Source organism: Spermophilus citellus (genome assembly GCF_964194105.1).
Source record: "Spermophilus citellus genome assembly, chromosome: 17".
Lineage (NCBI taxonomy): Eukaryota > Metazoa > Chordata > Mammalia > Rodentia > Sciuridae > Spermophilus > Spermophilus citellus.
The window spans coordinates 56,526,391-56,551,866 of NC_138199.1; the positions used below are offsets into that span (position 1 = coordinate 56,526,391).

At 49.6% G+C, this 25,476-nt stretch overlaps 2 protein-coding genes across 5 annotated transcripts; one reads left to right on the top strand and one right to left on the bottom strand.

The window, feature by feature from the left end:
* The first annotated feature begins 1,094 nt into the window (after positions 1-1,094).
* On the top strand, positions 1,095-9,993 carry PLEKHH3 (pleckstrin homology, MyTH4 and FERM domain containing H3). 3 transcript variants are annotated; one of them, XR_014019391.1, is made up of 13 exons: positions 1,095-1,756; positions 3,703-3,758; positions 4,241-4,320; positions 4,412-4,603; positions 4,689-4,846; positions 4,952-5,072; positions 6,055-6,361; positions 6,907-7,114; positions 7,297-7,433; positions 7,717-7,849; positions 8,046-8,482; positions 8,782-8,973; positions 9,624-9,762. XR_014019391.1 is itself a non-coding variant. In XM_081271706.1 (13 exons), the coding sequence occupies exons 1-13, from the start codon at positions 1,595-1,597 to the stop codon at positions 9,798-9,800; spliced, it is 2,376 nt and encodes a 791-aa protein (XP_081127832.1). In that variant the 5' UTR covers positions 1,095-1,594; the 3' UTR covers positions 9,801-9,993. The 3 variants fall into 3 exon arrangements, 2 of the variants coding, with proteins under 2 accessions (XP_081127832.1, XP_081127831.1); XM_081271706.1 differs by having other exon boundaries at positions 7,297-7,424; positions 8,046-8,507; positions 9,624-9,993; XM_081271705.1 differs by having other exon boundaries at positions 1,096-1,756; positions 8,046-8,507; positions 9,624-9,992.
* A 1,188-nt stretch (positions 9,994-11,181) lies between these two features.
* On the bottom strand, positions 11,182-16,358 carry TUBG2 (tubulin gamma 2). 2 transcript variants are annotated; one of them, XM_081272801.1, is made up of 11 exons: positions 16,094-16,358; positions 15,695-15,808; positions 15,333-15,472; positions 14,968-15,036; positions 14,478-14,557; positions 13,967-14,093; positions 12,868-12,954; positions 12,607-12,756; positions 12,046-12,198; positions 11,802-11,963; positions 11,182-11,514 (listed from the first exon to the last, which is right to left on the bottom strand). In XM_081272801.1, exons 1-11 carry the CDS (start codon positions 16,140-16,142, stop codon positions 11,317-11,319), a joined length of 1,329 nt encoding a protein of 442 aa, XP_081128927.1. In that variant the 5' UTR covers positions 16,143-16,358; the 3' UTR covers positions 11,182-11,316. The 2 variants fall into 2 exon arrangements, with proteins under 2 accessions (XP_081128927.1, XP_081128926.1); XM_081272800.1 differs by having other exon boundaries at positions 15,333-15,500; positions 15,696-15,808; positions 16,094-16,357.
* Positions 16,359-25,476: the final 9,118 nt, after the last annotated feature.

The following is a 25,476-nucleotide window of genomic DNA, read 5'->3' on the forward strand; positions in this document are numbered from 1 at the left end:
TGCGACAATTCTCTCAGTTTAATATCCTGTCAGCAAAGCTGTACCCAGCACTCCAGCCTAAGCTAGGGGCGAGAAGGGCGTGGCGTGGGGAGGAGGTCTCAGGGGAGGCGCTGGCTTGAAGTCCCCGCCTTGTCCCGCCCGCCAAGCCCGGACTAGCCGAGCTTCCAAGAGCCTTAGCTAGAAAGCCTTGGCCTCTAAGGATCAGGATCCAGGGAAGTCCTGGAGACTGTGCGGATCCTCAAGGGGTCTCACAGCTAGCCTTTGGGGGCCGACACAGAATCCTCCTCGGGAGACTTAGGGAATCGCCGCTGAGTCAGCAACGCGCGCACACTCGCGCGCGCCCGCTTTCTCCTGCTGTTGCCAGGGCCCTCCCCCGGCCGTCCAAAGCCTTGGTTAACCCCTCCTTGCTCGGAACTGCAGAATATTCGCTCTGGGGGGCCTCCGCTCTATTTGGAGACCATAGAATTCCCTAGAATGCGAAGCCACTCTCTCTACTCGAGTTCGGTGAACAACACTCTAAATTCGATTTTATTGCCGGCTAGGTCTGCGCCTTCCCTCCTTAGCTGCTTCACCTCAAAAATGAGATGACTCAGATCTAGGAACTGGACTTCTTAACTCCAGGGGTGCAGGGTCGTCTTTAGAGCTGGGTCTGGTTCAGGTCTGGAAACCCTCACGGTAGTTAAAGTTCTTCCGTTTCCCAGGGACCTTGAGAGGAAATAGAGCGCAGCAGTCGAGCTTCCCTTCAACTCCATGCCCTTCGTTCTCCAGAGCTCCTCAAGAGGGTTTTTAATTTGGCTGGCTGGTGAACTAAGAGTTAAAACAAGAACTTGAAGGCGGACTCTCGTGATGTCACCAGCACCCCGCTGCAGACCTCAGAAGCTGGGGCGTGGTTAACATCGTACCGCCCCCTCCCCCCCGTTTTCCCCGCCCCTCCCAGCTGGCTCCCAGCCAAAGGCACATGATGCAACCCAAAGCAGTTGCAAGCTTGTGATTGGTGGCCAAGCCCGGCTCCAGGCACAGGGATTGGGCGGAGGAGACTGTGACGAAACGTGGACCCTGCCCTGTAAAGAAGGGAGGAGAGAAAGAGGAGGGAAGGGGGGGCTCAAGGGGGAGGGGGCTGGGGAGGCGGGTCCGGGAGCTGTGCTCGCGCCCCCAGCACGCCAGTCCCGGGGCTGCAGGGAGCGCAGCGCGCGCCGCCGGGGCCCCGGCCACCGGACGCCCTACCGGACACGACCCTCCCTGGAGCTTGGACAACTGCCCACCTCGACACTGCACCGGACACTGCCCCCCACAGGGCTGGACACTACAACGGACACTACTTCCCAGCTCCGGACATTGCTCCCTGTTCCCCCCAGGCCCTGGACTCCTTCCCCCCCTCCCCCTACAGGGGCCCAGATGTTGAGCCCATCGCAGGCTCTAGCCAGCGTCCCCTAGCACCCTAGCCCTAGACATTGCCTCCTCCCTGTCCCCTCTCTCCCACCTCCTCCTCCCGCCTCATCTTTCTCCCGCTTGGGTCGGAGCCCCGCCAGTTTCTCCGATCCCCTGCTGCTTGGCCTCGGCTGCCTGGGCCCCCATCCCCTGTCTGCTCGCCCGGATGCCTCTCCCGGGGGGGTTGTGGTGGCTCCTCTGCTGCCGTCGAGGCTTCACTCTTCTGCACCGGGACTATGGTGACGGCGAGCTTAGCGGGGACGGGGACGAGGACGAAGACGAGGAGACCTTTGAGCTACGGACCCCGAGTCCAGCGGGCGGCGGGAGGGTAAGTCCTGGGGGGATTTAGAGTCTTGTCTCAATCACTCTCACTACAACCGGCAGTCACGCCTGATCCCACTCCAGACTCCAGCCAAACGCTGCCGCACTCTTAGCAAACTGGGGATGTGGGAGAGATTCTTGCTTGGAGCCCAGAGCCCCCAGGAGCTCAAGGAGCAGCCCGACTTGGGATGTGCCTGTGGGCCTAGCGCCGCACACTGGGCGCTGTCCACCTGCTGGGCGCCCTGAGGCAGGGGAGGCGTCATGCGTGGCGCGACCTGGCCTTGCCTCTGCCTCTCCCTTCCCTGCCGGGCTCGCGTCCCATCCCGTCTCCTTCCGCCTCCGCCAGCGCCAAAGAATGTGGCGAGGCCGGCTGGGCGGCTCGAACGCCTGGGTCCCCTCTGCTCCAAGTTGGTGAGCACTGGGGCCAGATGCGGGAGCTCCCAACACCGGGATCTGGGCGAGGGGGAGAAGGCATCCTAGGATTGGGGTCCGCGGTGAGGACCGCACGGACAGGGAGCTGGGGGCTGTGGCCCTTTGAGGACCTCTCGTCATTACCCTGCCACTCAGGACAGAACTTTCGGCCTTCCCTGGTGAGGCTCCTGGGAAGTCCCTGAGGGGACAGTGGGGAACACTTGGTTGCTGGGTTTTGTCAGATCTCCCCTTCGGGTACCTGAGGCACGATTGATGTGGCAGACCTCCATCCCTGATGTCGTGCCCTTTCCCATGCTTCTATACTCTGGCAATCAGACTCTTATGTGCTGTGGCCTGGGTCAGGCTCCCATCCCCCCTCAGGGGTCCCCAGCAGGCTCTGTGGCTCAGTGCCCGGGTGGGGCGGGGTGCTAGTGGAGCCTGCGCCAGCACCTGGCGAGGCAGAGGGCAGATAAATATAGAGGGGGGGAGGGAAGCAGGGGACTGCGATTACCAGGGTTGGTCTAAAAGGGTGATTAGTACCTGCCCCTCTGGTGCTGTGGCTGAAAGCTCTGCTCAGACTCTCCAGAAAATAGGTTAATGTGTTTCCAGGGAAGGCAGAGTACTCAGGCGACCCGCAAGCTTCCAATCTGGGCAGGGTCTGCTCTGTCAACCAAGCCATTGCCTCCTTCATGCTTCACCTCCACCCCCTCCTCCTCGAAGTTTGGGGACAGGTGTCCCTGGTCTCCCTTCCCCTCCTCCCCACTCCTGGCTGTCTAGCAGTCTGGGCACAGTGGGACCATGGCACAGTTCCTGCCTGGCTTGGCTTTGGGTTGGGTTTGAGGCTCTCTCAGACCCCAGTCTACACTTGAAGTTCCAGGAGAGCCGGTAGGGATGTAGTGAGAGAAGGACAAAATCTCAAACCACACCTGGCCTGGAAGGTGTGCGCTATTTTTCAGCCTGGCCTGCCCTTTCTGAACCCCAGCAAAGAGGTGGGGTCTCTGCTGTCCCCTGAACCTCAGGAGTGTTTTTGCGGGTGAATGTACCAAGCTCTTAAATTCCCTACATTCGTCTCCATGCCCACCACATGCCTTCCCCTGGCCAGCAAGGTAGAAGGGGTGAAGGAAAAATGAGGAGGAAGGAGTGCCTTCCAGGCTGCCAAAGGGAGAAGAGACTTGGTCCACTTCTGGTGTTTCAAAGATGAGGAAATGTGTGCACAGAGAGGGAAGTGGACTTGACACAGTGAGTTAGTGGTCTAGCCACTATTAGATCCCAGGTCTCCTGACTCCCTGCCCAGGACTCTTTCCACCCTATCAGACCTCTTTGCATCTTCAAAGGGTAAGGGGAAAGGCTGGAGCTTTGGCTTCTTAGCTCCGGGCTGGTCTGTAGAGTTTGTTTGCATAGACACCCGGGTAGAGCAGCTCCTGGTCATTCAGCCCAGTCACTACCTAACTCCTTGACTTCTTCCTCCACCCCCTGAGCAGCGCTGTCTTAGAATTGGGCAGGGAGGGCTCTGATGCTGAGTTTCCTTGCCTATCTCCCCAGAGTCCCCTGGATGTAACACTGACTCAGCCTGTGAGGAGCGCTGCAGTCTCTGACAGGTGAGTTTCACCTCTTCATTCTTGGTTGTTGTTTCTTCTTAACTTTATTTTATTTATTACCGGGTGCTGAGGATTGAACCCAGTGCCTCACACGTGCTAGGCAAGCACTCTACCACTAAGCCACAATCCCGGGCCCCATTCTTAGTTTTGAGACCCCAGCTGGTTCCTGGGACCCGCATCCTTGTGGTCTTCCCTCACCGGGTTGTGCAATAAGGGAGAGGCCCAATGCTGCCGGACGCTGTGGTTTGGCTGGGGTCCCGGGGGGCGGTCCAGTCTGGGGGCGTGGGGAGGAAGGTGGGGGGGGGGGTCCTGGCTATTTCTGGTGCAAGGTCAGAACGGCCCTGCGGTTCCCACAGCCTGGAGGAGGGGTGCCCAGCTTAGGAGCAAGCACCCAGCGCAGCCTGGGGAGCCCCTACAGAGGAGCCCCCTGGAGGCGGAGTGGAGGTCTCGCAGCCTCACTCAACTTTTCCTTTCTGACCCAGGCTGCAGAGCTGGGAGGAGACTTGGAGCCTCATTCCAGAAAAGGGTCTGCCGGAGGATGACCCTGACGTCGTTGTGAAAGGTGGGGACTCCCTCAGGGCACTCTGGAGGCTCCCAGTTGTAGAGGATAATGTCTCCTTGGGCTGGCCCCTCATCCTCCTTTGTCTTCCCAGGTTGGCTGTATCGCGAGCCCCGCGGAGGAGGGGCACGGCCATGGCTGCCCCCTCGCCGAGCCTGGTTCGTGCTCACTCGAGATTCTCTGGACCACTTCAGCAGCAATGGGAAGGGTGCTCGGCGCCTCGGGAGCCTTGTACTCACCAGCCTGTGCTCAGTCACTGGCCCAGAGCGCAGGCCCAAGGAGACTGGTGAGACCTCTTGGGAACCCTCCTACCTTCCTGGCAGGGGTGACAACTGGCCCTGATTGCCCGTCATGGTCTCACTTTCTAACAGGTCTATGGTCAGTGACTGTGTCTGGCCGGAAACACAGCGTCCGCCTCTGCTCCCCCCGCCAGGCAGAGGCTGAGCGCTGGGGGGTGGCCTTGCGCGAAGTGATCTCCTCAAAGGCTCCGCTAGAGACCCCCACCCAGCTATTGCTCAGGGACATACAGGTGAGAGAGGGGACTCAACTAAGAGCCTGGAGTGTGGTTAACTTAAAGCTTTCTTGGCACAGGGAATTCCCTTCCCCATCAGGTGACCCTCTTCCTGGTATCTAGGAGAGTTGCGGGGATCCAGAGGCGGTGGCCCTCATCTACCGTCGGAACCCGATTCTGAGGCATACCAGTGGAGCCTTGTATGCCCCACTTCTACCCCTGCCCTATGGAGTCAGTGCCCCAGGTGAGTGGTCCTACGGCCCAGCTTTTTTGGATGGGATGAGGTAGATCATAAATAAGAATCTGAATGCCTTAATTGGCGGGGACTTAAGTCTTCAAGGCTCTACCGAGATCTACACTTTTCAAAGGATGAAGGTGAAACTAAGCTGATAAGAGTGGAAGGGAGGGAAAGCAGAACAGGAAAAAAAAATGGTCGTGAGTGACCATTTCTCTAAAAGATCTCATTCTGACCATTAATGTTCCTTCTGGGATTTTTATCCTTTCTCTTCTATTTTTAAATGGTCTTGATCTGGAGTTGTGGCTCAGTAGTAGAGTGCTTGCCTAGCATGTGTGAGGCACTGGGCTTGATTCTCAGCACCACATATAAGCAAATAAATAAAGGTCCATTAATAACTAATTAAATTTAAAAAAACATGGTCTTAATAACATGTCATATTACCTTTATGCGTGGTAGAAAAAAACACCTCTTGGGGAGAATGTGCTTGCTTCATCCAGCTATATCTCTCCCCAAAAGGGTGTAGTGACTAGTCTGGGTACTAAAGCTAGAGGATTAGGGGAGCTGGGATTCTGAAGAACTCTGGTTTTTCTAACTCCCAGATCAGCCTGTTCTATCCCAGTTACAGAATCTGGGGTTTAAACCTACTTCCCTTAGTCTTTCTCTCTACCATACTGGTGAGACCTCTTGGGAACTCTCCTACCTTCCTGGCAGGGGTAACAACTGGCCCTGATTGCCTGCTATGGTCTCACTTTCCAACAGGTCCAGGTTTAGGAGGATAAGGAGAGAGGATTCCTGGGAGGCAAGGGTTGAAAGTTTGGCTTTGTGGGACCATTGCTTTCCCTTCACTCTTCCTGTCATTCGTACCCTCCCCTTCTTGCCACCCCTGTTCCCATTATACTCCTGACCTTTCCCTGGTTTGCACCTTCCTCCCAGGGTGCACCTCTGTGTCCCCTCTCCAAACCGTCCCTCCACCCCCACCCTCCCACAGGTCCTGGCTATGCACCCTTGAGAGAGGAGGCGGTAAGGCTGTTCCTTGCGCTCCAGGCACTGGAGGGGGCAAGGCGCCCTGGGCCCCTGATGCAGGGTGTGCTCCAAACCTGTCGGGACCTGCCTGCACTCCGGGATGAACTCTTTCTGCAGCTGGCTAAGCAGACCTCAGGCCCTGCAGGTCCTCCTGGGCTCCCTGCTACCCAAGACCCTGCAACCCTGCGGTACTGGCAGCTCCTCACCTGCATGAGCTGCACCTTCCGGCCTGGGGGAGCTGTTCGGGGGCACCTCCTAGGGCATTTGGAGAGGTGAGAAGAAAGAAAAATGTGTAAGGCCAAGGCAAAGGAGTTTCAGGGCTGGGAGAGAACTAAAGGCCTTTGCAAGGGGGTTGACAGATGGAGAACCTAGATGCAGAGAAGGGATAAATCCCCTGCTTTTGTAGGAATTGCAAGATCATATCCCATTGGTGAGCAAATGAATTATAATAAAGCACCCCCTTTGGGCAGAGGAATTATAAAAAGTCTGCTTTTCTTCGGTTATGCAGACCAGTACCAGGGCTTAGGAAAGCACAGTAATGTGGTTCAATTTTGGATTTCAGCAGGGAAGATCAGGAGATTTTCGGAAGTGGGTGGGGACAGTTGGGAGAAAGCTGCCAGAAGACAATCGAAAGTAATTTAATTTAGCTCCATGCAAAGCCCCGGAGATAGGCTGCCTTCAAGAAACTTGAATTGGAGGGAAGGAGTTTTACTAGATGAAATAAAATATTAATACAAGAAGGGAAGAGGGTGGGAGGAGGAATAAGAGGAGGAGGAAAGCCCTTGGAGCACTGATCCTGTGATTCCTCCTAATACAGGACTGAGCAGGCACTGCCGGACTCGGAACTAGCGGAATATGCGCGCTTCATCAGGAAAGCTCTGGGCCGGACGCGGGGCAGAGAGCTGGTGCCATCGCTGGCAGAGATTTCCGCACTGAGCCAACGACAGGAGCTGTTGTGCACGGTGCACTGTCCAGGGGCTGGTGCCTGCTCTGTGGCCATTGACTCTCACACGACAGCAGGGGAGGTGAGGCCAAAGGTCCAGGGTATCCCCAACCCTTCCTTCTAAGTTCTCATACCTGCTTCTCCTGAACCCTGGGTTGGTCCTAGTCTCTGATTCCTTATTTCTATAAGTGGGATAATGGTGGTGTCAGTTGGATCCGTATGCCTGAGGATCCAGACAAGACCCTCTTCCTCTCTTCCTTCTAGGTGGCTCGAGAGCTGGTGGGGCGGCTGGGTTTGGCCCGGAGCCGCAACGTCTTTGCGTTGTACGAACAGCGCGGCGCCCAGGAACGAGCGCTGGCTGGGGGGACCCTCGTGGCCGACGTGCTCACCAGGTTTGAGAAGTAAATGTCCAGCCCAGAACTATTCTATTAACCCGTCTCCCCAGCTTAAATCACTAAGCAAACATTTATTGAGCACTTAGCATTTGTTCTAAGTTACAGACAGACTCCCTATCCGCAGTCTGTGTGTAATCTGACTTCTAAGCTCACCTCTGCAGGCCACTCTTGCCCCCCCAAAAAAAAACATATGGCCACGCCCCCACACTTGTCCTGCCCCTTTCCCAAGTCGCCAGCATTCTGCTGGGCCCTGCTTCCCCATTGCCTCGTGTTCTTTTTCCTTCTGCAGTTTAGCCTCAGAGGAAGCCGGACTGGAAGACTCGCTGGACTCCGGGTGGAGACTGTGTCTGCGTCTTCACGGACCTCTGCATCCTGAGGGACTATCCCCAGACGGTCATGAACTGCCTTTCCTCTTTGAGCAGGTGAGGATCTCCGACATTCAGGCCTCAGAATATACCATCTATGCCTGATCTCTTTCTAGGCCATTTCAATTAATCGTTCTGGTAACCCCACGGTAGACTGTCCCCAAACCCTTAACTTCTCAGGCTCCACCCTCCGAGGTGTATTCGCGACAGTATAGTTGCCACTGCTGGCTGACGCCCGGTGCCTTCCTTGCAGGCTCATGCTCTGCTGTTGCGCGGCCGGCAGCCACCGCCGGACGACACGCTGCGCGCCCTGGCGGCGCTGCGCCTGCAGAGCCTGCACCGAGACTTCTCCCCGCGGGTGCCCCTGCCTCGCCTAGACCGCCTGCTGCCGCCCCCCATCCCGCTGTGCGAAGTTCAGCCCCGCCCAACTCCCAGGCCACCGCCCTCAGCCGCCCTGCTGGCCGGGGCACTCTGGAGCCCCAGCCTGGCCAAGAGGCGGGCGGAGCGGGCTCGACGCAGTGGGGCCTGCAGCACAGCTGGAAGCGCAGCCCCGGAGGGAGGAGGCGGAGGCGCCCGCACCGCCGCTGCTGTGCTGGGCGGCTGGAAGCGGTTACGGGGCATGGGCCGAGCTGAGGCCATGGCTGCCTACCTGGCTCTGGCGGCGCAGTGTCCGGGGTTCGGCGCTGCTCGGTATGACGTTCTGGAGCTGAGCACGGTGAGGGGGAGAAGGGAGAAGGGGACTCTGGAGGCCCAAGCCCCACACCTTTGCCCCAGAGCCATAGGCCCCCACTGTGGGTCACTTCACTTCCTACTTCCAAATCCCAGGAGACACCAGCCCTAGGGGGCTTGCACCTCCTGGACCCTAGTCCCCTACATACTTCACTGTGTATCATAGAGGGATCAGGGAACTCCCTGCTCACAACCGTTTTCCCCTACCAAAAAGAATGCTGTCCTCTCCTTCCCCCCTGACTCTGCCTGTCTGTCTGCAGGAACCTGGTGGAGGTGCTCCACAGAAGCTATGCCTGGGTCTGGGAGCCAAGACCATGTCCCTCTCCCGGCCTGGTGAGACAGAACCCATCCACAGTGTCAGCTATGGTCATGTGGCCGCCTGCCAGCTAATGGGTCCCCAAACCCTAGCATTGAGGGTAGGCGAGAGTCAGCTCCTCCTGCAGAGTCCCCAGGTGAGTAGGAAGAGGCAAGCACAGAACAATCTATGGACCATCAATCATGGGTACAGCTCTAGGCACTGGGAAGCCAGCTATGATCAAAGACAAGCTCCTAGGAGCTTAGAGTGTGGGAATCAGACAATCAACAAGTAATCAAAGATCATTAAGCTAGAAGGAAAGAGTAGTATGATGGGAAGTAACTGTAGGGGCCAAGCATTAGGTAGTCAGAGCCAGATTCTCAAAGAGGATGACATAAGTTAGCCATAGGAAAATCTAGGGGAATAGCATTCCAGATAAAGGGAATTGTAAGTACAAAAGCCAAGAGAGGAAAGTATACTTGGCATGGTAGAGGAGCAGAAAGAAACAAGAATGATTTGGGCACAGGGGTGCACACTTGTAATCCCAGAGACTCCGGAGGCTGAGACAGGAGGATCATTAGTTTGAGGCCAGCCTCAGCAATTTAGTGATGCCCTATCTCAAAAACTTAAGGGGTGGGGGTATAGCTTAGTGGTAAAACTCCCCTGGGCTCAATTCCTAGTAGGATGGTGAGGTTGTCAGGAGCCAGAACCTGAAGGACCCTGGTAGAGAAGCTGGAGCTCTAGAGCCTGAATGAAAGAAGAGAACCTAGTGGCTCCTGTTGTGCATTGACCTCTGCTCTCTCTTAGGTGGAAGAGATCATGCAGCTGGTGAATGCCTACTTGGCCAACCCCTCCCCCGAGAGGCCCTGCAGCAGCTCTGCTCCTCCATGCCAAGACCTGCCAGACACCTCCCCTCCCAGCCAGCACCAAGGCCTGGATGAGCCCCAGGGACAGTCTGGCTTCTTGGGGCAGCTGCAGGACTGAGCCTGCCAAGAGGTCATGACTCCCCTCTTCCCTCCAGCCTGGGCCAGGACTACTCTGAGATTTGAGGAGACCATGGACCCTTTTGGCCCTGCAGGGACAGGGCACAGACCCCACACCCAAGGTCTGAAATGGGTGTGGACAATTTTATAGTTTGTTTCTTAATTTATTTGTAGAAGAAAAGCAAAAAAAAAAAAAAAAAATCCTTATTTACACAAACCCTTCTTGTGGGAGTGTTTTCAATGGGACAAGTTGGAGCTCCATAGCTCACAGCTCCACCCCTGGGGACACCCACACTCTGGGGGTTTTACCAGACACTGAAGGGAGTCTGGACACCATAGAGCTCCACCCTCCTTGACCTTCTGGATTTAACCTCCTCTTAGCCAGATTGCTGCTATAGAGTAATGGGAGGGGCAGGCAAGAAGACAGAATTGGAAGCTGGCAATTACTCACCCTCTCTTCTCCATCCAGTGGCAAAGGGGTGGCCCCATGGTATCCCTGAAGCTGGAGGGCAGTGAGTCATTAAGACTGTCTCTGCCCATATTCTACCCTGGTGTCCAGCTTCTGATCCTGTTTGGGTTCATCTTTGTTCTGCTTACTGCTTTGGGCTTGAAATAGAGAGAAGCTTGAGGCAGGATATAGACCCAAACATTCCTCTGGCATAGAAAAAGAACTCAGGATGAGTACAGCCTACTCCTAAGTTCTGTCCTGCTTATCACATTGGGTTGAACTGGGTTGAGTTCCTGAGATTCTTTTTTTTTTTTTTTTTTTAAAGAGAGAGTGAGAGAGGGGAGAGAGAGAGAGAGAGAGAATTTTTAATATTTTTAGTTCTCAGCGGACACAACATCTTTGTTGGTATGTGGTGCTGAGGATCGAACCGGGCCGCACGCATGCCAGGCGAGCGCGCTACCGCTTGAGCCACATCCCCAGCCCAGAGTTCCTGAGATTCTGATGGCCCTGGGCATCCAGAGTTCCAGCTTTTCTGACCTGCTCAGAATGAAATAGGCCCTACTTTCATAGACCCCACATCCTCTTTGCTGAATGGAGGAGACTGGATCAGCATTGATTCAACCTGAAGCAGGAACTTAAAAACACTAAGGAGACAGCAGACCTCATTAACCCTCTCTACTTGAAAGCTGGTTGGGCTCCAAGGGATGAAGTTGGCCAACTTCAGTATAACAGCCTGGTTCAAGGCAAGGAACCTCAATAGAAACAGACATACTAAGACCTGGACTAGGTAGGAAGAAGTTAGAGGAAATGAAGGCAACCTTACCATCACTCACCAGAAAACTGAAGATCCCATCCCCCATAGTGACAGATCAAGCCCTGACTATATTCATCTCCAAGCTTTATAACTTTATTTGAACTGAACAAGCATATCAAGGGTCAGGAATGGAAGGGAGGAAGTTGGGCCAGTTTCTGGGGAGGAGAGGAATCCAGTAAGGTAAAGTTGGATCAGAGGGACCAGTCATGGTGGTGGCTGTGCTTCCTGTACATGGGGGAAGAGCAGAGAGGAAAATCACTGCTCCTGGGTGCCCCAGGAGATATAGTCTGGCCGGGTGGCTGCATGGTACTCATCAATGAGCTCCTGAACAACCTCCCTGGACCTGTCCATCTCATCAAAATTGTCCTTGAAGATGTCCTCTTTACGGAACTGCTCCAGGAAGGCCCCCCGTTTCCATAGCTTGTCATACTGCTGGCAGGAACTTTCAAAGAGCTGAAAAAGAAGGAAATCTTCAGAATGGGTGCTAGTATAAGATGGAAATAGGAACAGACTGGGGGAGCTAGGTACAGTGTCACATGCATGTAATCCCAGCTACTTGGGAGGCTGTAGATAGGAAGACCACAGATTCAAGGCCAGCCAGGGCGACTTAGTGAGACCCTGTCTCAAAAATAAAAAGCAGTTCAAATCTAGGTACTGCCAAAAGGAAAAACAAAAAGGAAAGGACTGGAAGAATTGATGTAGGTAGATAGACACTGGTAAGAAGAAGTGACTGGACTCACTGAGGAGATACTGGTGTGGTTGGCCATCATGAGCCCACTGACCCGGTGGGCTGAGGGCAGGTAGGGAGACTTCCTCGACAGGGCCACCTGGATGCTGGCTGGGCCCCAGGGGATGAAGTTGGCCAACTTCCGTTCACGGATCCTCTGCAGGCTCTTGTGGACCTGAGGTGGGTATGGGAGCGGTGATGGTGGCCACTCCTCTACCCTGTGGATTCAGGGGACAGGGCAAAGAGGCCTCACTTACCTGGGTGGGGTCCACCTCTCCCTGGATGATGTTGAGGATGGCGATGTAGCAGTGGTTGGTCTGGCGGTCCCGGCCTGTGGACACCATCACGTTCTTGGGCTGCAGCAGCCGCCTCATGACATCCAGGACTGTGGTCTTCCTCACGCTGGCCACCTGAGGGGAAGATGGGTCACAGGGACTGGGCTGGCACTTAAGACATAGTCCAAAAGAGGAGCCAACACATGTCCCCATCCAACTCAGGATACTGTGATATATCTGCGAACAATGTCTCTAAGTTCAGGTCTACCCCGAGACTCTGATGCAGGAGTAGGCTCTTAGCAAACTCATGCCCCTATACAGGAGCAGAAGCCAACCCCATTCAACCCTGTGCCTGCAGGAGCCAAGGCTGAGGGAAGGTGGACAAAAGTCAGCAGGCAAGTGGCCTGCTTCCTGCCAGTCTCTGAGCAAGAGCCTTGGGGGGCTGCAAAGGGTAATTTTGGGGCAGAGGGGAGAAAAGAAAGTCAAAGTCAGTGTCTCTGGGCCCAGGCCAACCCTGCCTGGGACACTGAAGGCTGCTCTTACTGACTGGTCTGTAGTGAGGGGGGTGTAACCGGTCATGAGGAAGTGGAGCCGTGGTGTGGGAATGAGCGAGGCGATGAGGCCGATGAGGTCGTTGTTCATGTAGCCGGGGTAGCGCAGGGTGGTGGTGCTGGCCGACATGATGGTGGACACCTGGGGATGGGGGTGTGCATCATGGGTTTTGGCCCATGTGGGACCTCCCTTCCCAGATGGCCTTCTAACAATGAGGGTTTCTGGTCCAATGGAGTCTAGGATGGGGCTCACCAGCTGGTTGATCTGGGAGAAGGATGGGTTCTGGATGTGGAGGCGGTCTGTGGCTATCCGATTAAGGGCTGTATTGTCCAGCACCACCTGGAAGGGTAGAAGGGAATCACAGCATCTTTTTGAGGAGAAAAGCGTTATAGAAATAAGGTATAGCTCAGCCATTACTAAACTCCAAAACCAGGAAGTAACTTTTTCTAATTTAAAAGGTAAGTATTTTCTTTGTGGCATCATCATGTACTTTTGGACCATGCAGGACAGTTAACAAATATGTGAGTTCACCAAGGTATTACTCACAGTGCTTGGCTCTAGAGATACCACAGAGAATAAAACAGGCATGGTCTTTGTGTCATTGGGCTTATAGTCCAATGGGACAGGTATTAATTTTTTTTTTTTTTGTACTGGGAATTTAACTCAGAGGTGCTTAACCATTGAACCACATCTCCAGCCCTTTTTATTTCTTAATCCCGGGCCCAGAGACACGGATCTTGCCTTTCTCTTCTCCCCTCTGCTCCAAAAAATTAAGTCTTGCTAAATTGCTCAGGACCTTGCAATTGCTGAGGCTGGCTTTGAAATTGCAGTCCTCCTGCCTCAACCTCCTTGTTGCTGGGATTACAGGTGTGCACCACCATGCCTGGCCTAGACAGAAATTAGGTATAAAACAACGAGCTGGGGGTGTAGGCACAGTGAGCATGTGCTTATCATGCATAAGGCCCTGGGTTCAATCTTAAGCACCAAAAAACAACATTTGTCTGTTTCATTTATTTAACACCTGAAATATGCACAAAGAAACCTGACCTTTACTGGGCAGTTGCTGAAGCTTTTGCTAATGAAGTGATCCTTGAGTTAAGAGTTCAAACATGAGTAGGAATTGAGTGGGCAAAATAAGGGTAGGTACTCTCACTTTGTTGAGAGCCTTGCTGCCTAAAAAGACTGAAAGCAACCTGGAATTTGGGACCTTACTGCACAGTTTGGCCCACATATTGTGACTTTGTTGATCTCTGTTCTCTGTAAGAGCAGGGACTTGGAAAAGGCAAGGTGCAGGTGACTGACTGGCCTACAGAGGTAGGCCAACGCTCCCAACTTGCTCTCCTTTGCTCACCACGCAGTCTGCATTCTGGGTCAGCCTCTTAAGTGTGAGGAGTGAGTTGTAGGGCTGGACCACCACGTCACTCATCTCATCCTGACTGGGGAACACTGAGTATGTCTGTACCAGCTTCTTGGGATACCTGGGGGCAAGGAAGAGGGAAAAGGGGAGGGTAGACAGTGAAGTGGATATACCCCATGACTACCACTCTCAATCTCCTCTAGGGACAATAATGACCATTCATTTGCCGTTGAGTTCTTATACAAAAGGAGTAAGAGTAGAACTAGCCTCCCCCCAAATCCCAAAATAAGCCACAAGTATCAAACCCTGTAGGCTCCCTCCCCTTCCTTTTAACCTCCTCTTCCCCCAGTTATTGCTTCCAAAGTATTCCCTAGGTGGGTTTGTCCCTATTACTCAAAGCAGAGAGGGTCCTAGAAGACCTAGCAACTCATGAGAAAAAAAGTGAAAACATGAAAATATAGTACCTAAGGAACTAGGGATAATGTTTTCTCAAATACATGTTTACCTGTCGTTCAGTCGCTCCAGAAGGTAGGAGCCTAGGCCAGAACCCGTACCTCCAGCAATGGAATGGCACAGCACAAAGCCCTGCAAGGGGAGAGGTGGAGAGGCTTCATGCTTGGCTCATTCCCTACTTCCAACACACTGTGTCTCAAGGTTTCTTCTGTGTTCATCCAGGGTGAGGCTCCTTGGGAAGGTTTAGAGCCTGAACAGGTTGAATCAATTCCATGCACAAGGAGCTGATGTCACCCAGGTTATGATTTCCTTGAGAACAAGGACTGTATCTTATTTTCTTCAATGTCCCAATATCTGATGCCAACCCCGCTGCCCCAGTTGCTGGGGATCAAACCCAGGGCTTCCCTCAGGCTAGGCAAGTGCTCTATCACTGAACTACATTCCCAGTCCCCAAAATGGTCTTGAATTGTCCCCTTTGTATTAACCTGTTCAGGTCACCTCCTCACCTTTCCCCCAGCCCTCTTCAGTGGGGAGGCCCTCACCTCTAGACTGTCACTTCCATCTGCTTCTCGGTCTATGATATCAAAGATGTCTTCATGGATTTTCTCACCCTGTGTAGAGACATGGGAAGGGAGGGTCAGGCTGAAGATTCTCTTGTCAGTACAAAGAACTCTACTCTGGGACTTTGTTCCCACCCTGAAGCCAAGCCTCAGTGTAGTACTTAACCCAGAAAAGCTAGTTTTCAAATGATTTGCACAAAATTTGCATAAACCTTTCCCAGCTTTCTGTCATGTCAGGGTATCCATTTGTCTCTTATTTATTGTCAGTCTAGTCTGGTCAAATTCCCAAGTGGCTTGATCCTGCCTTGCCCCAGGGTGGGAATATCAAGGGTCTCTGGGATGGACACCTGGGAGAATCCCCTGGCCCAGTTGTTGCCAGCTCCTCCTCCATGTTCTGACAGGTAGATGTTCTCCGGGTTATAGAGCTTGGCATATGGAGAGTTGAGGATGGAATGGATCACTCGGGGCTCCAGGTCCAGCAGCACTGCCCGTGGGATGTAATGCTCATCGTCAGCCTGTCATGGAGAATCCAGGAAGGGCTCAATGAGCTAGCGTGAACCAAGTTCTCCCATCTCTGGCTCCACTGACCCTCCCTCCTCAAGCCAGGCGCCCTGGCTACTCTGCCCACCAGGTTTCCCAGTACCAGGCCATTGCCCTTCCCTTCAGGCCCCTTGGGCCACTGTGGGCTTTGGCCAAGTCGCTGGGGGCACCTGGTAGAAAAAGACGTCCTTGCGGTCAGTGCCCTCGGTGGCGAACTCCTCCACGATGCCCTCGGGGCTGATACCATGCTCGGCGCACAGCTGTTTCCAGAACTCGAACCCAACTGAGGGAGGAGGGAAGACGCCCGGGTCTGCGAGAGCCGTAAGGCCTGAGGAGCCCAGCGTTAGGCTCAGAGGCAGTCACACTCAGAGAGGGTGGACCCAAGACGCCTGGGCCTGGGAGCCATCACAGCTCAGGGCTGGAGGCGCAGTTCTTGGTCTAGGTTATCATGCGCAGTAGGGCAGGGGGTTCATGGAAGGGAAAGAGGGACTGGTGGGTGCCAGGCATTTGAGTACAGCCCGATGGGGCAGAACCAGAGACTGTCGGGGCCCGGCGCTCGCTTGCTCACTCTGGTTGCCGCATTGGCCCAGCTGCAGGGTGATGATCTCCCGGGGCATCGCTGTTCAGACGTGGGCGCGCCTGCCCTGGCCCGGCGGGAGTCACCGCTGAGACGAATGCCTGGCAGCCTGGCAAGCAGGACGTGGGGAGCGCACGCTCTCCTCGTCTTTTGACGCGGGTACTGTGTCTGCGCGTGTGCAGTGTGGGCCTCTCCTCAGCCGGCGGGCCAAGGAGCCGAACCTGGGCATCATCTTCTCCCCTAGCAGTCGCAGCTGGATTTCGGCACAGGCGCAGACAGAGGCCACGCCTCCTTCTGTCCACCGTTCCGCGCTTGCGCAGCGAGACTTTGGGGGGCCGGGTGGGTCACCAGTTGGGTGTGGAGGAGGGGAAGGGAGTAGCGGCTGGACAGATGCTGCTGTCCAGGAGTATGGAGTTCCCTACCCCCATGTATGCAGATGAACTCTGCCGGCTCTGCTAGGTCGAGGGACTGAATTCAAGACAACTCTCCTATTTAAATTTTTTTTTTCTAATGGTGTTACAATACTATACACAACATAAAATTCACCATTTTAACCATTTGTAAGTATCCAGTTCTGTGGCCTTAAGTAGATTCACATTGTTCCGTGAACATGACCATCATCTAGTTTTCATCCGGAACTTCTTCACCTTCCCAAACTAAAGCTCTGTACTTTCTATTCCCTTCTCCCTGCAGCCCCCGGCAATCACCATTCTACTTTCTATGAATTTGATTCCTCTCCGTACCTAAAATGAATCATACAGTATTTGTCCTTTTGTATCTGGCTTTTTTCACTTAGCATAATGCTCCAAGATTCCTCCATTTTATAGTTTGCATCAGAATTTCTTTCCTTTTTAAGGCTGAATAATATTCCATTGTAACATTGTATGCATTAATCATATTTTATTTATCCATACCCCAATAAACCCTTGGGTTGCTTTCTACTTTTTCCACATTATGAATGATGCTGCTTTAAATGTGGATGAGCAAATATCTGCTCAACTCTCTACTTTCGGTTCTTTTGGCTGTATACCCAGAAGGAGAATGCTGGATCATATGATAATTCTAATTTTTTGAGGAATTGTCATACTATTTTCCACAGCAGCTGCACAATTTTTGCATTCCCATTAGCGATGCAGAAAGGTTCCAGTTTCATCACCCACCAACACTTGCAGCTTTCTGTATTTTTGTTAATAGTCATCCTTATGATTGTGAAGTAGCATCTCATTGTAATTTCTGCTTTATTTTAAGTGACAGAAAAGTTGAAACATACAAGTATGATTTTGTATTTTATTATTTTTTTGTTTTGAAATTTTATACAAGTATATCAGATATAATATCAGAGAAAGTAGACTGCTTTTTTTTTTAATCCTCCATTAGGGTTTTTGTGATTTAGCTATGTTTAAACAAGTAGATTTATTTCATTCTTTTCTTTTGTGTTACTGGGGATTGAACCCAAGGCACTCTACCACTGAACTATACCCCCAGGCCTTTTTATTTTTGAGACAGGATCTTGGTAAGATGCCCAGGCTGTCCTTGAACTTGCAATTGTCCTGCCTTAGCCTCCTAAGTCACCAGGTTTATAGGTGTGTGCCACCATAGTCAGCCATTCTTTTCTTTTGAATGGGTTTGTGTGTGGCTCTAGGGGTTGAACTTTGTGTGTGGCTCTAGTGGCCTCATACATGCTAAACATGTGCTTTACCACTGAATTACATCCAGTCCTGCTTCATTCCTTTTAACTGTTTTATAGTATATTATTGGATGAGTGAAACCAACTTATTCTTCTATAAGCAAAGGAATTGTCTGTTAGTGAATGCCTCTACAGGGGATTGTGAGGTTCATCTGTACTAGGCTTTGCACTTTTTCTCCTAGGGGTTCTGATTAGCAATAGACTTCTGACTCCCTATACTCATATCTACATTTGGGTTACTAGATGACAATTTTTTTTTCAATTTCATGGATCTGGGTGGGATTTCATGGTTGAAATTTCCAGTTATGATCACAAGTAAAACTGATTCACTTTTCTTTTGTTACTGACTGGGGATTCTTCTGTGAATTACCTGTTGATATCCTTGGCTCAGGGCTGGGGTGTAGCTCAGTGGTAATGCCTGTGTTTCGTAAACCCAAGGCCCTGTATCCAATTATTTGCACCAAAAAACAACAACCACCAAAAAAAAAAAAAAAAAAAAAAAAACCCACAAAAGTTCACATAGTCTTTGCCCATTTTGGGGGGGGGTGGGAGGGTGGGAGTAAGGGTTATTTATTTTAGACATTTTAAGATATTCTACACTTATTTTCATTGTAGTCTATGGCTTGTCTTTACATGTTGCACATTGTGTTTTTCATCATAGACAAGATTTGAATTTTTTCCCCCCAGTGCTGGGGATCAAACCTAGGGCCTGGGACATGAAAAGCAAGTGCTCTGCCACCAAGGTATAGCCCCAGCCCATGATTTTAATTTTAATATACGTAAAGTTATCCATCTTTGCCTTTATGTTTTGCACATAAAGCTTCTCTAAAGAGCTCTTCCCTCTCTCAATATTATACAGCTATCCTTCTATGTTTTCTTCCCAAATCTCCATAATAGCTTTGCTTGTTCCCTGTAGGTCTTTAGTTCATCTGGAATTTATTTGGAGGCCTGCTGTGAGATAGGGATCTACTTTATTTTTTCCATATGGATGGCCAATTGTCTCCCAACCAATTATTGAGGAGTCAGTGCAGCCTCTGCCACCCCCAGGAACATTCCATGTCCCTGCTCCAACGTGGGCTGGCTTCTGGCCTCTCTTCTGCGCCCTCGGTCTGTCTGGATGTCCTTGTCTGGCGAGCTTTCTCTGGGAGACGCTGCAGAACTGGTGAAAGCACTACGGCCAAGAGTCATGCTCAGACAAGGCTTTTTGTTTTCATTTCTTTCTCTTTTTAAAAGAGAACTCGGGCGGCCTTCCAGGCCCTGCTGCTCAGAATTGTCTAGGCTTCTTTAAAAGGCTCTGGCTCTCCCCTTGATCGACCCCTCCCTGGCCTCAGCTTTTTGTCTCCTCTCACCCCACCTGGCCTTTAGGCTCCTCTTCCTGCTCTGGCCAGGAAGATCTGAAGCATCCCCCAAGAGGACCCTGTGGCATTGCCTTTTCAGGGAGAGACTGGATGCTCCCTTTGAAGTTGAAGGGTGGGGTCAGAGCTCCTTCCTTAGCCTTGAGGCTCCCTTCCCCCATGGAGCTGCTCCCTAAGGGCAGGCTATCTTCAGAGGCTTTGCCAGGATCTCTCCTCTGCCCAGGTGACTTCAGAGATGAGAGTACACTGGTCTCCTCACCATGGGAGTCTCCTAGGGCTCATTTTACTGCCTGTAAAATAATAAGCTGTAAGCAGTTTATAAAGGCTTGGGAAACACTAGAGTTAAATTTCACCCTTTCTTGTGATTAACAACAGTTCCTTACTCCAACTTCTAGTCTGCCAGAAGTGGGAACATTTTCCGCAAATCCTCATTTATAGGGAAGCAGGTTAGAACTTGTGGACTTATCAGAGTTGGAGACGTTTTAGTGTAAGTTTTCTCCAAGAAGCTACCTCTGGCAAGCTGGAGGCGCCTCTCCCCACAGCCTCATAGAAATGGGTTGAAAACTGAGAGGGTTATGTGCATTAGCAGAACTGACCGTAAATCCTCCCAATTATTAGCAGGATAAGCTTTCTCCATTTATTCTGAGAACTGACCAATCGATATCAGTTAAATGAGTTGATGTATGAGCACTTAGCATATGTCCGACTCACAGTAAACCCTCAACAAACATTAGCTGCTGTTATTATTGTCACAAGACGCAATTAGAACTAAAGGATAGCTTGGTTGCTGCTACAGATGAAAGATCTTATTTGGGGTAAAAATAAAATGGTTACTTTAAATAAATTTTATTTAAAATCCAGGTATTTATGATACTACAGACTATTGAGGTTGACCAGAAGTCCCAGGTTCATGGTCCTTTTCATGGGTTTTGGACCCAGAGTCTCAAGCTCATTTACCCATGGCTTAATTGTTGAGTGTTGACTTTAATTTACTTGGCTCCAAGTTTTCTGATCCAGGTTATGATAATGTACTGGAATGTGGTGTTCCTTTGTCTGAGGGCTTGGTCTACCTTTGATAATAAATGTAGCATTTATAAACTAACAAGTGTATTACATGTCCGGAGGCTTTATTGGACATCTCAGGTTGAATAAAATATGTTTTGGGATGCACCTTAATTTCTGGCCTTTCCCAGACACCTGGCCTGCAATATGTCCGGAGCTCAGGTATCTTGCAGAGGTGAAGAAGTGAAGTTGTTTCTCAGGGATTGGGCGGAACTTGATAAGTGGTGTGCTTATCAAGCAAAAAAAGCTAATTAAAGCTGCTGCAAGTTTTGAGACTGAGATCCTGTGACCCAGGGAGTTTAACTTCCAAAATTAAAGGAAAGGAAAAATTAAAACAATGGAGGCAAAGAGCCCAAGTTCTTTATATAAATGGAGTTGTGCTAAATTCATATTTTAGTTAGGAAGTGAACAAAATAAACTGTTTTTTTTTTTCCTGCACTGTTTTTTCAAGGAATGAAAAGGAAATAAGTTGAAAAGTAATCTTGTTTGTGGATCATTTGCTCAGTCTTTTTTTTTTTCTTTTTAATTGATGCATATTAATTATACAAATGGTGAATTTCATTGTGGCAAGTTCATACATGCTTATAATGTAGTTGATCAAAGTCATTCCTGTTACCATCCCTTAACCTTCCATCTCTTTCCCCCTCTTTCATTCATTTATTATGCACCTATACTATGTGGACCACACTCTTTTGAGCTGGGAAAATAGAGATAACAGACTAAAATGCTCATGATCTCATGTAGGAAATAAACATGCATTAAGGTCAGCACTAAGTGCAGAATAGGGGACTGAACTTGGTGAAGGGGGAAGGACGGTACAAGGAGAGGCCAAAGATTTAGGATATTTTTTGGAGGCAGGGTGCACCTGCCCAGATCTGGAAGGCCTGATAGGATTTCACCAAGTGTAGAAAACAGAGGAATATACACATCAACAAGAAGAAAACACTCAGAAATAAGGAGAAAACACTCAGAATAAAAGTGAGTAAAGGGAATAAACAGGTCATGATAAATGCAAAAATATATAAAAAAAGAGGTTCAGTCTCACTAATCAGAAAAATACAAATTTAAGGCAAAAAGATGAACACACATTTAAAAAACTGATAATCTCCAGTGCTAAAGAAGCTACATCTATATACTATTTTTCTTTTTTTTGTGGAACTGGGGATTGATCCCAGGGGTTCTCTACCACTGAGCTGTATCTCCAGACCTTTTTAATTTTTGTTTTGATCCAGCAATTCCACTTTGAGGAATCTATCCTACATAAATTCTAGGACATGCATAGATATATATACAAGGATATCTGTTGCAGTTGGTGTTTATAATGGTGAAAAACAACCTATAGGTTTATGTGCCCATTAGTTAAGGTGCAATCAAATATATCACATCATCCCTATGAAGAAAATCAAAATAGCCATTTGTTAAAAAATATAAGAGCACTTACCTAGCATGCTTAAAGCCCTGGGTTCAATTCCCAGCAGAAGAAAGAAAGAAAGAAAGAAAGAAAGAAAGAAAGAAAGAAAGAAAGAAAGAAGAGAAAGAAACAAACAGGAAAAAGGGAGGGAGGGAGGGGGAGGGGAAAGGGAAAAAGAAAGAAAAAGTAGAGCTATCACTGGCATAGCATATGGTAGGGGACAAAAACAAGTTATAGAGCCATAGGCATGACTCATGATTGCATGTGGAAAAGAAAGTGTGTAAGTATGCATCATGCTTTTGGGGGAGCTGTGTGCAAGCTAAATGTGGGAGATGGCATGCTGAGTTTAGGATGAACATGGAAAGTGTCAAGAAGTGAACTAGAGGAGTTGGCAGGGACCAGTCCCAGATGTGCCCCTTGGAATAAGAAGGCACTGAAGGATCTTCCAGGGCTGGGCCAGAATCAGACTTGCATTGCAGAAAGAGCCCCCAAACAAGAAGGCTTGGGTGGAACAGGAACACAAGAGGAAAGGCAAGATCACCAGTCAGGTCATTTAGTAATTCAGGTATGAAATGAAAAGGGCCCTTCCTCAGGACAAAGAGCATAAAGTGTCTGCAAGTACTGAGTGAAAGAATCTACAGAGTTCAAGGTGGTTGAACAGGTAGTAGGAGTGGGGGAGAGGGGGAGTCTGAGCTGATTTCAATTTTGGTACACTGGGTGAAGGTAGGACCACTGACCAACACAGGGAATTTAGGAGGACAGTGTTTGCACAAGTTGACTTTGAAAGGCCTGAGACATGTCCAGTAGAGTTAGAAGGGTCCAAATAGGCAACAGAGAACACACAATCCTCAGCTAAAGAGTAAGATAAAGGTAGAGGCCTGGAACTGTGTCGCATGCCTGTAATCCCAGCGGCTGGGGAGGATGAGACAGAATGATCGGGGGTTCAAAGCCAGCCTCAGCAATGGCGAGGTGCTAGGCAACTCAGTGAGACCCTGTCTCTAAATAAAATACAATATAAGGCTGGGGATGTGGCTCAGTAGCAGAGTGTCCCTGAGTTCAATCCCGGGTACCAAAACAACAACAACAACAACAAAAAGATATAGGTAGAGAGCCATCTGCACCCAGGTTAAAGCCATAGGCATGAATATAGTCTCCCAGGAAGAGTGCATGGTGTGGGATGATCCTAGGTTGGAAGAGGACTGGAATAGAACCTGATATAATACTTAAGAGGAAAGAAATAAAACTATGCAAAAAATAAAAAATAAAAATAAAGGAGCATACAAAAAAGCAGGACACAGCGTGTATTAGTAATATTTGATTGCTTATCTTCTTCATGACTGACAGAGTCTTGTTTGGGTTTTTGTTTGTTTTTGTGTTTGTGTTTGTTTTTGTGGTACCGAGAACTGTACCCAGGGGCACTCTGCCACTGAGCTACATCCCCAGCCATTTTTATTTTTTTATTCTGAGACAGGATCTTGCTAAATTTCCTGGGCTAACCTTGAACTTGTGATCCTTCTGCCTCAGCCTTCCAAGTTGCTGAGATTACAAATGTGGATCATCAGGCCAGGCAGAGCCCTGGTTTTGTTTTGCATTTCACACTTCATCCAAATTGTTCAGTGGTAAATCCTGATTAATGCAGGCCAATCATTATGGTATCACAATTTCCTTGTTAGGGACTGATTTGGGAAGGGACATATGATATAATTCAGGCCAGTGAGATGTGAAGAAAGACTTCTGGAGAAGAGCTCACTGGTTAAAAATAAAGATACTTCTGGGAAGAGACACACTCTTCTTCAGCTGCTTGTTGTCATATTTGGATATGGCATCTTGAACTGCTTATATTTATCTTCTCCAGATAAAAAGAACCAATATGATACAGATATAGATGATAAACATATAAGTGAGATAATATATAGACGTATACATATGAAAATAAATTTATAGAAATGAATTCACGGGTGACTTAGTTCATTTTCTGTTACTATAACAGAATACCTGAGACTGGATTATTTATAAAAAACAAAGGTTTATTTGGGTTCACGTTCCAAAGGCTGGGAAGTCCAAGGGCATAGCAGCAAGGACATTATAACATGGTAGAAGGTGAAAGGGTCAGGGAGTGCAAGCCAAAAAGACAAAACATAAAGGACAACCTCACTTTATAACAACCCTTCCAATAGATCTATATTTATAATTTAGAAGGAGGACCATGAACTTTCTTTTTCTTTTTTTTTTTTTGAGAGAGAGAGAGAGAATTTTTTAATATTTATTTTATAGTTTTCGGCGGACACAACATCTTTGTTTATATGTGGTGCTGAGGATGGAACCTGGGCCACACACATGCCAGGCGACCGTGCTACCGGTTGAGCCACATCCCCCGCCCAGGACCATGAACTTTCATGGTGGTAAAATATATCTTGATTTTTTTTTTTTACAGTACTGGGGATTGAACTCAGGGGTGCTTTACCACTGAGCTATATAACAAGTCATTTTTAATTTATTTTGATTCATGATTTTACTAAATTGCCCAGGCTGGACTTAAGTTTTATCTTCCTGCCTCTCAGCCTCCTTAGTAACTGGGATTACTGATGTGCATCATCACACCTGGCTACACCTTGATTTTTACTTGCCTCTTAACTAAAATTTAGCCTTTATTTTAGTTTTGAATGTAGGTATCACATTTCAGAAGTCTTAACCTTTATCTTTGCCACCTGTAGAAATTACAGTTATTTTAGTATATTACAGTTGATGTTGATGCTGCAAAATATTGCTTATAATTATTGCTACTTTGCAGATACAGGAATTATTAGATCCACTTCAAGATCTTGAACTGGGCTGGTGTTGTGGCTCAGTGGTAGAGCACTTGCCTAGTGTGGGGAGCCATTCTGACATGTGATTGGGTGACTCCCGTTAAGGGCCTGCATGTGTGAGGCCCTGGGTTTGATTCTCAGCACCACATATAAATAAATGAATAAAATAAAGGTCCATTAACATCTAAAAAAAAATTAAAAAAAAAAAAGATCTTGTACTTTTCTAGGCACTGTGGTGCACACCTGTGATCCCAGCAGCTTGAAAAGCTGAGACTGGAGGATGGAGAGTTCAAAGCCAGTCTCAGCGAGGACGAGGTGCTAAACAACTCAGTGAGAACCAGTCTCTAAATAAAATACAAAATAAGACTGGAAATGTGGCTCAGTAGTTGAGTGCCTCTGAATTCAATCCCTGTCACACACACACACACACACACACACAAAAAGAAAATACTGAGGATTGAACCCAGGGAAGTTTTACCATCATTACACTTGGCATAAAATAAAATTTAAAAAGCACATTATCCACTAAACTGCCAAAAGTTATCTTTGGTTTGAAAAGGTTAAGAACCCATATTCTAAAGGAAAGGAGAGATGGGGGACTTGTACAGAAGAAATGGGAATATAGTGTCTGGAGAATCTGGCTTTTTAGAACATGGGAGAAGCTTCCATGTTGAAATACTACAGGGACGGAGAAGGGATTTGAGAGCTAAGTTTTCTGAGGAGGCTAGAACTATTGGGATGCAGGGCTCAGGTGGAGAGATTAACCACAGGAAGGAAACTTTTCCCACAATAAGAGGGAGGAAAGGATGAATGTGGATAAAAATAAATGTTTCAGTAGGGTAGGAATGGGGAGGGCAGGAAGTTGAGGGGGCTTCTGCCTGATGGGCTTCTATTTTCACCTCCAAGTAGGAGTGAGTTATCTGCAGAGTGAGAAAGACAGGGGAGGTAGATGAAGGTAGGAAAGAGAAGAGAGCGCTGATAGGGATGGCCCAGAAAGTCTCCCAGTCCAGAGGGTGATGATGGTTAGAGACCACTGTGTTGTCATGGCAACT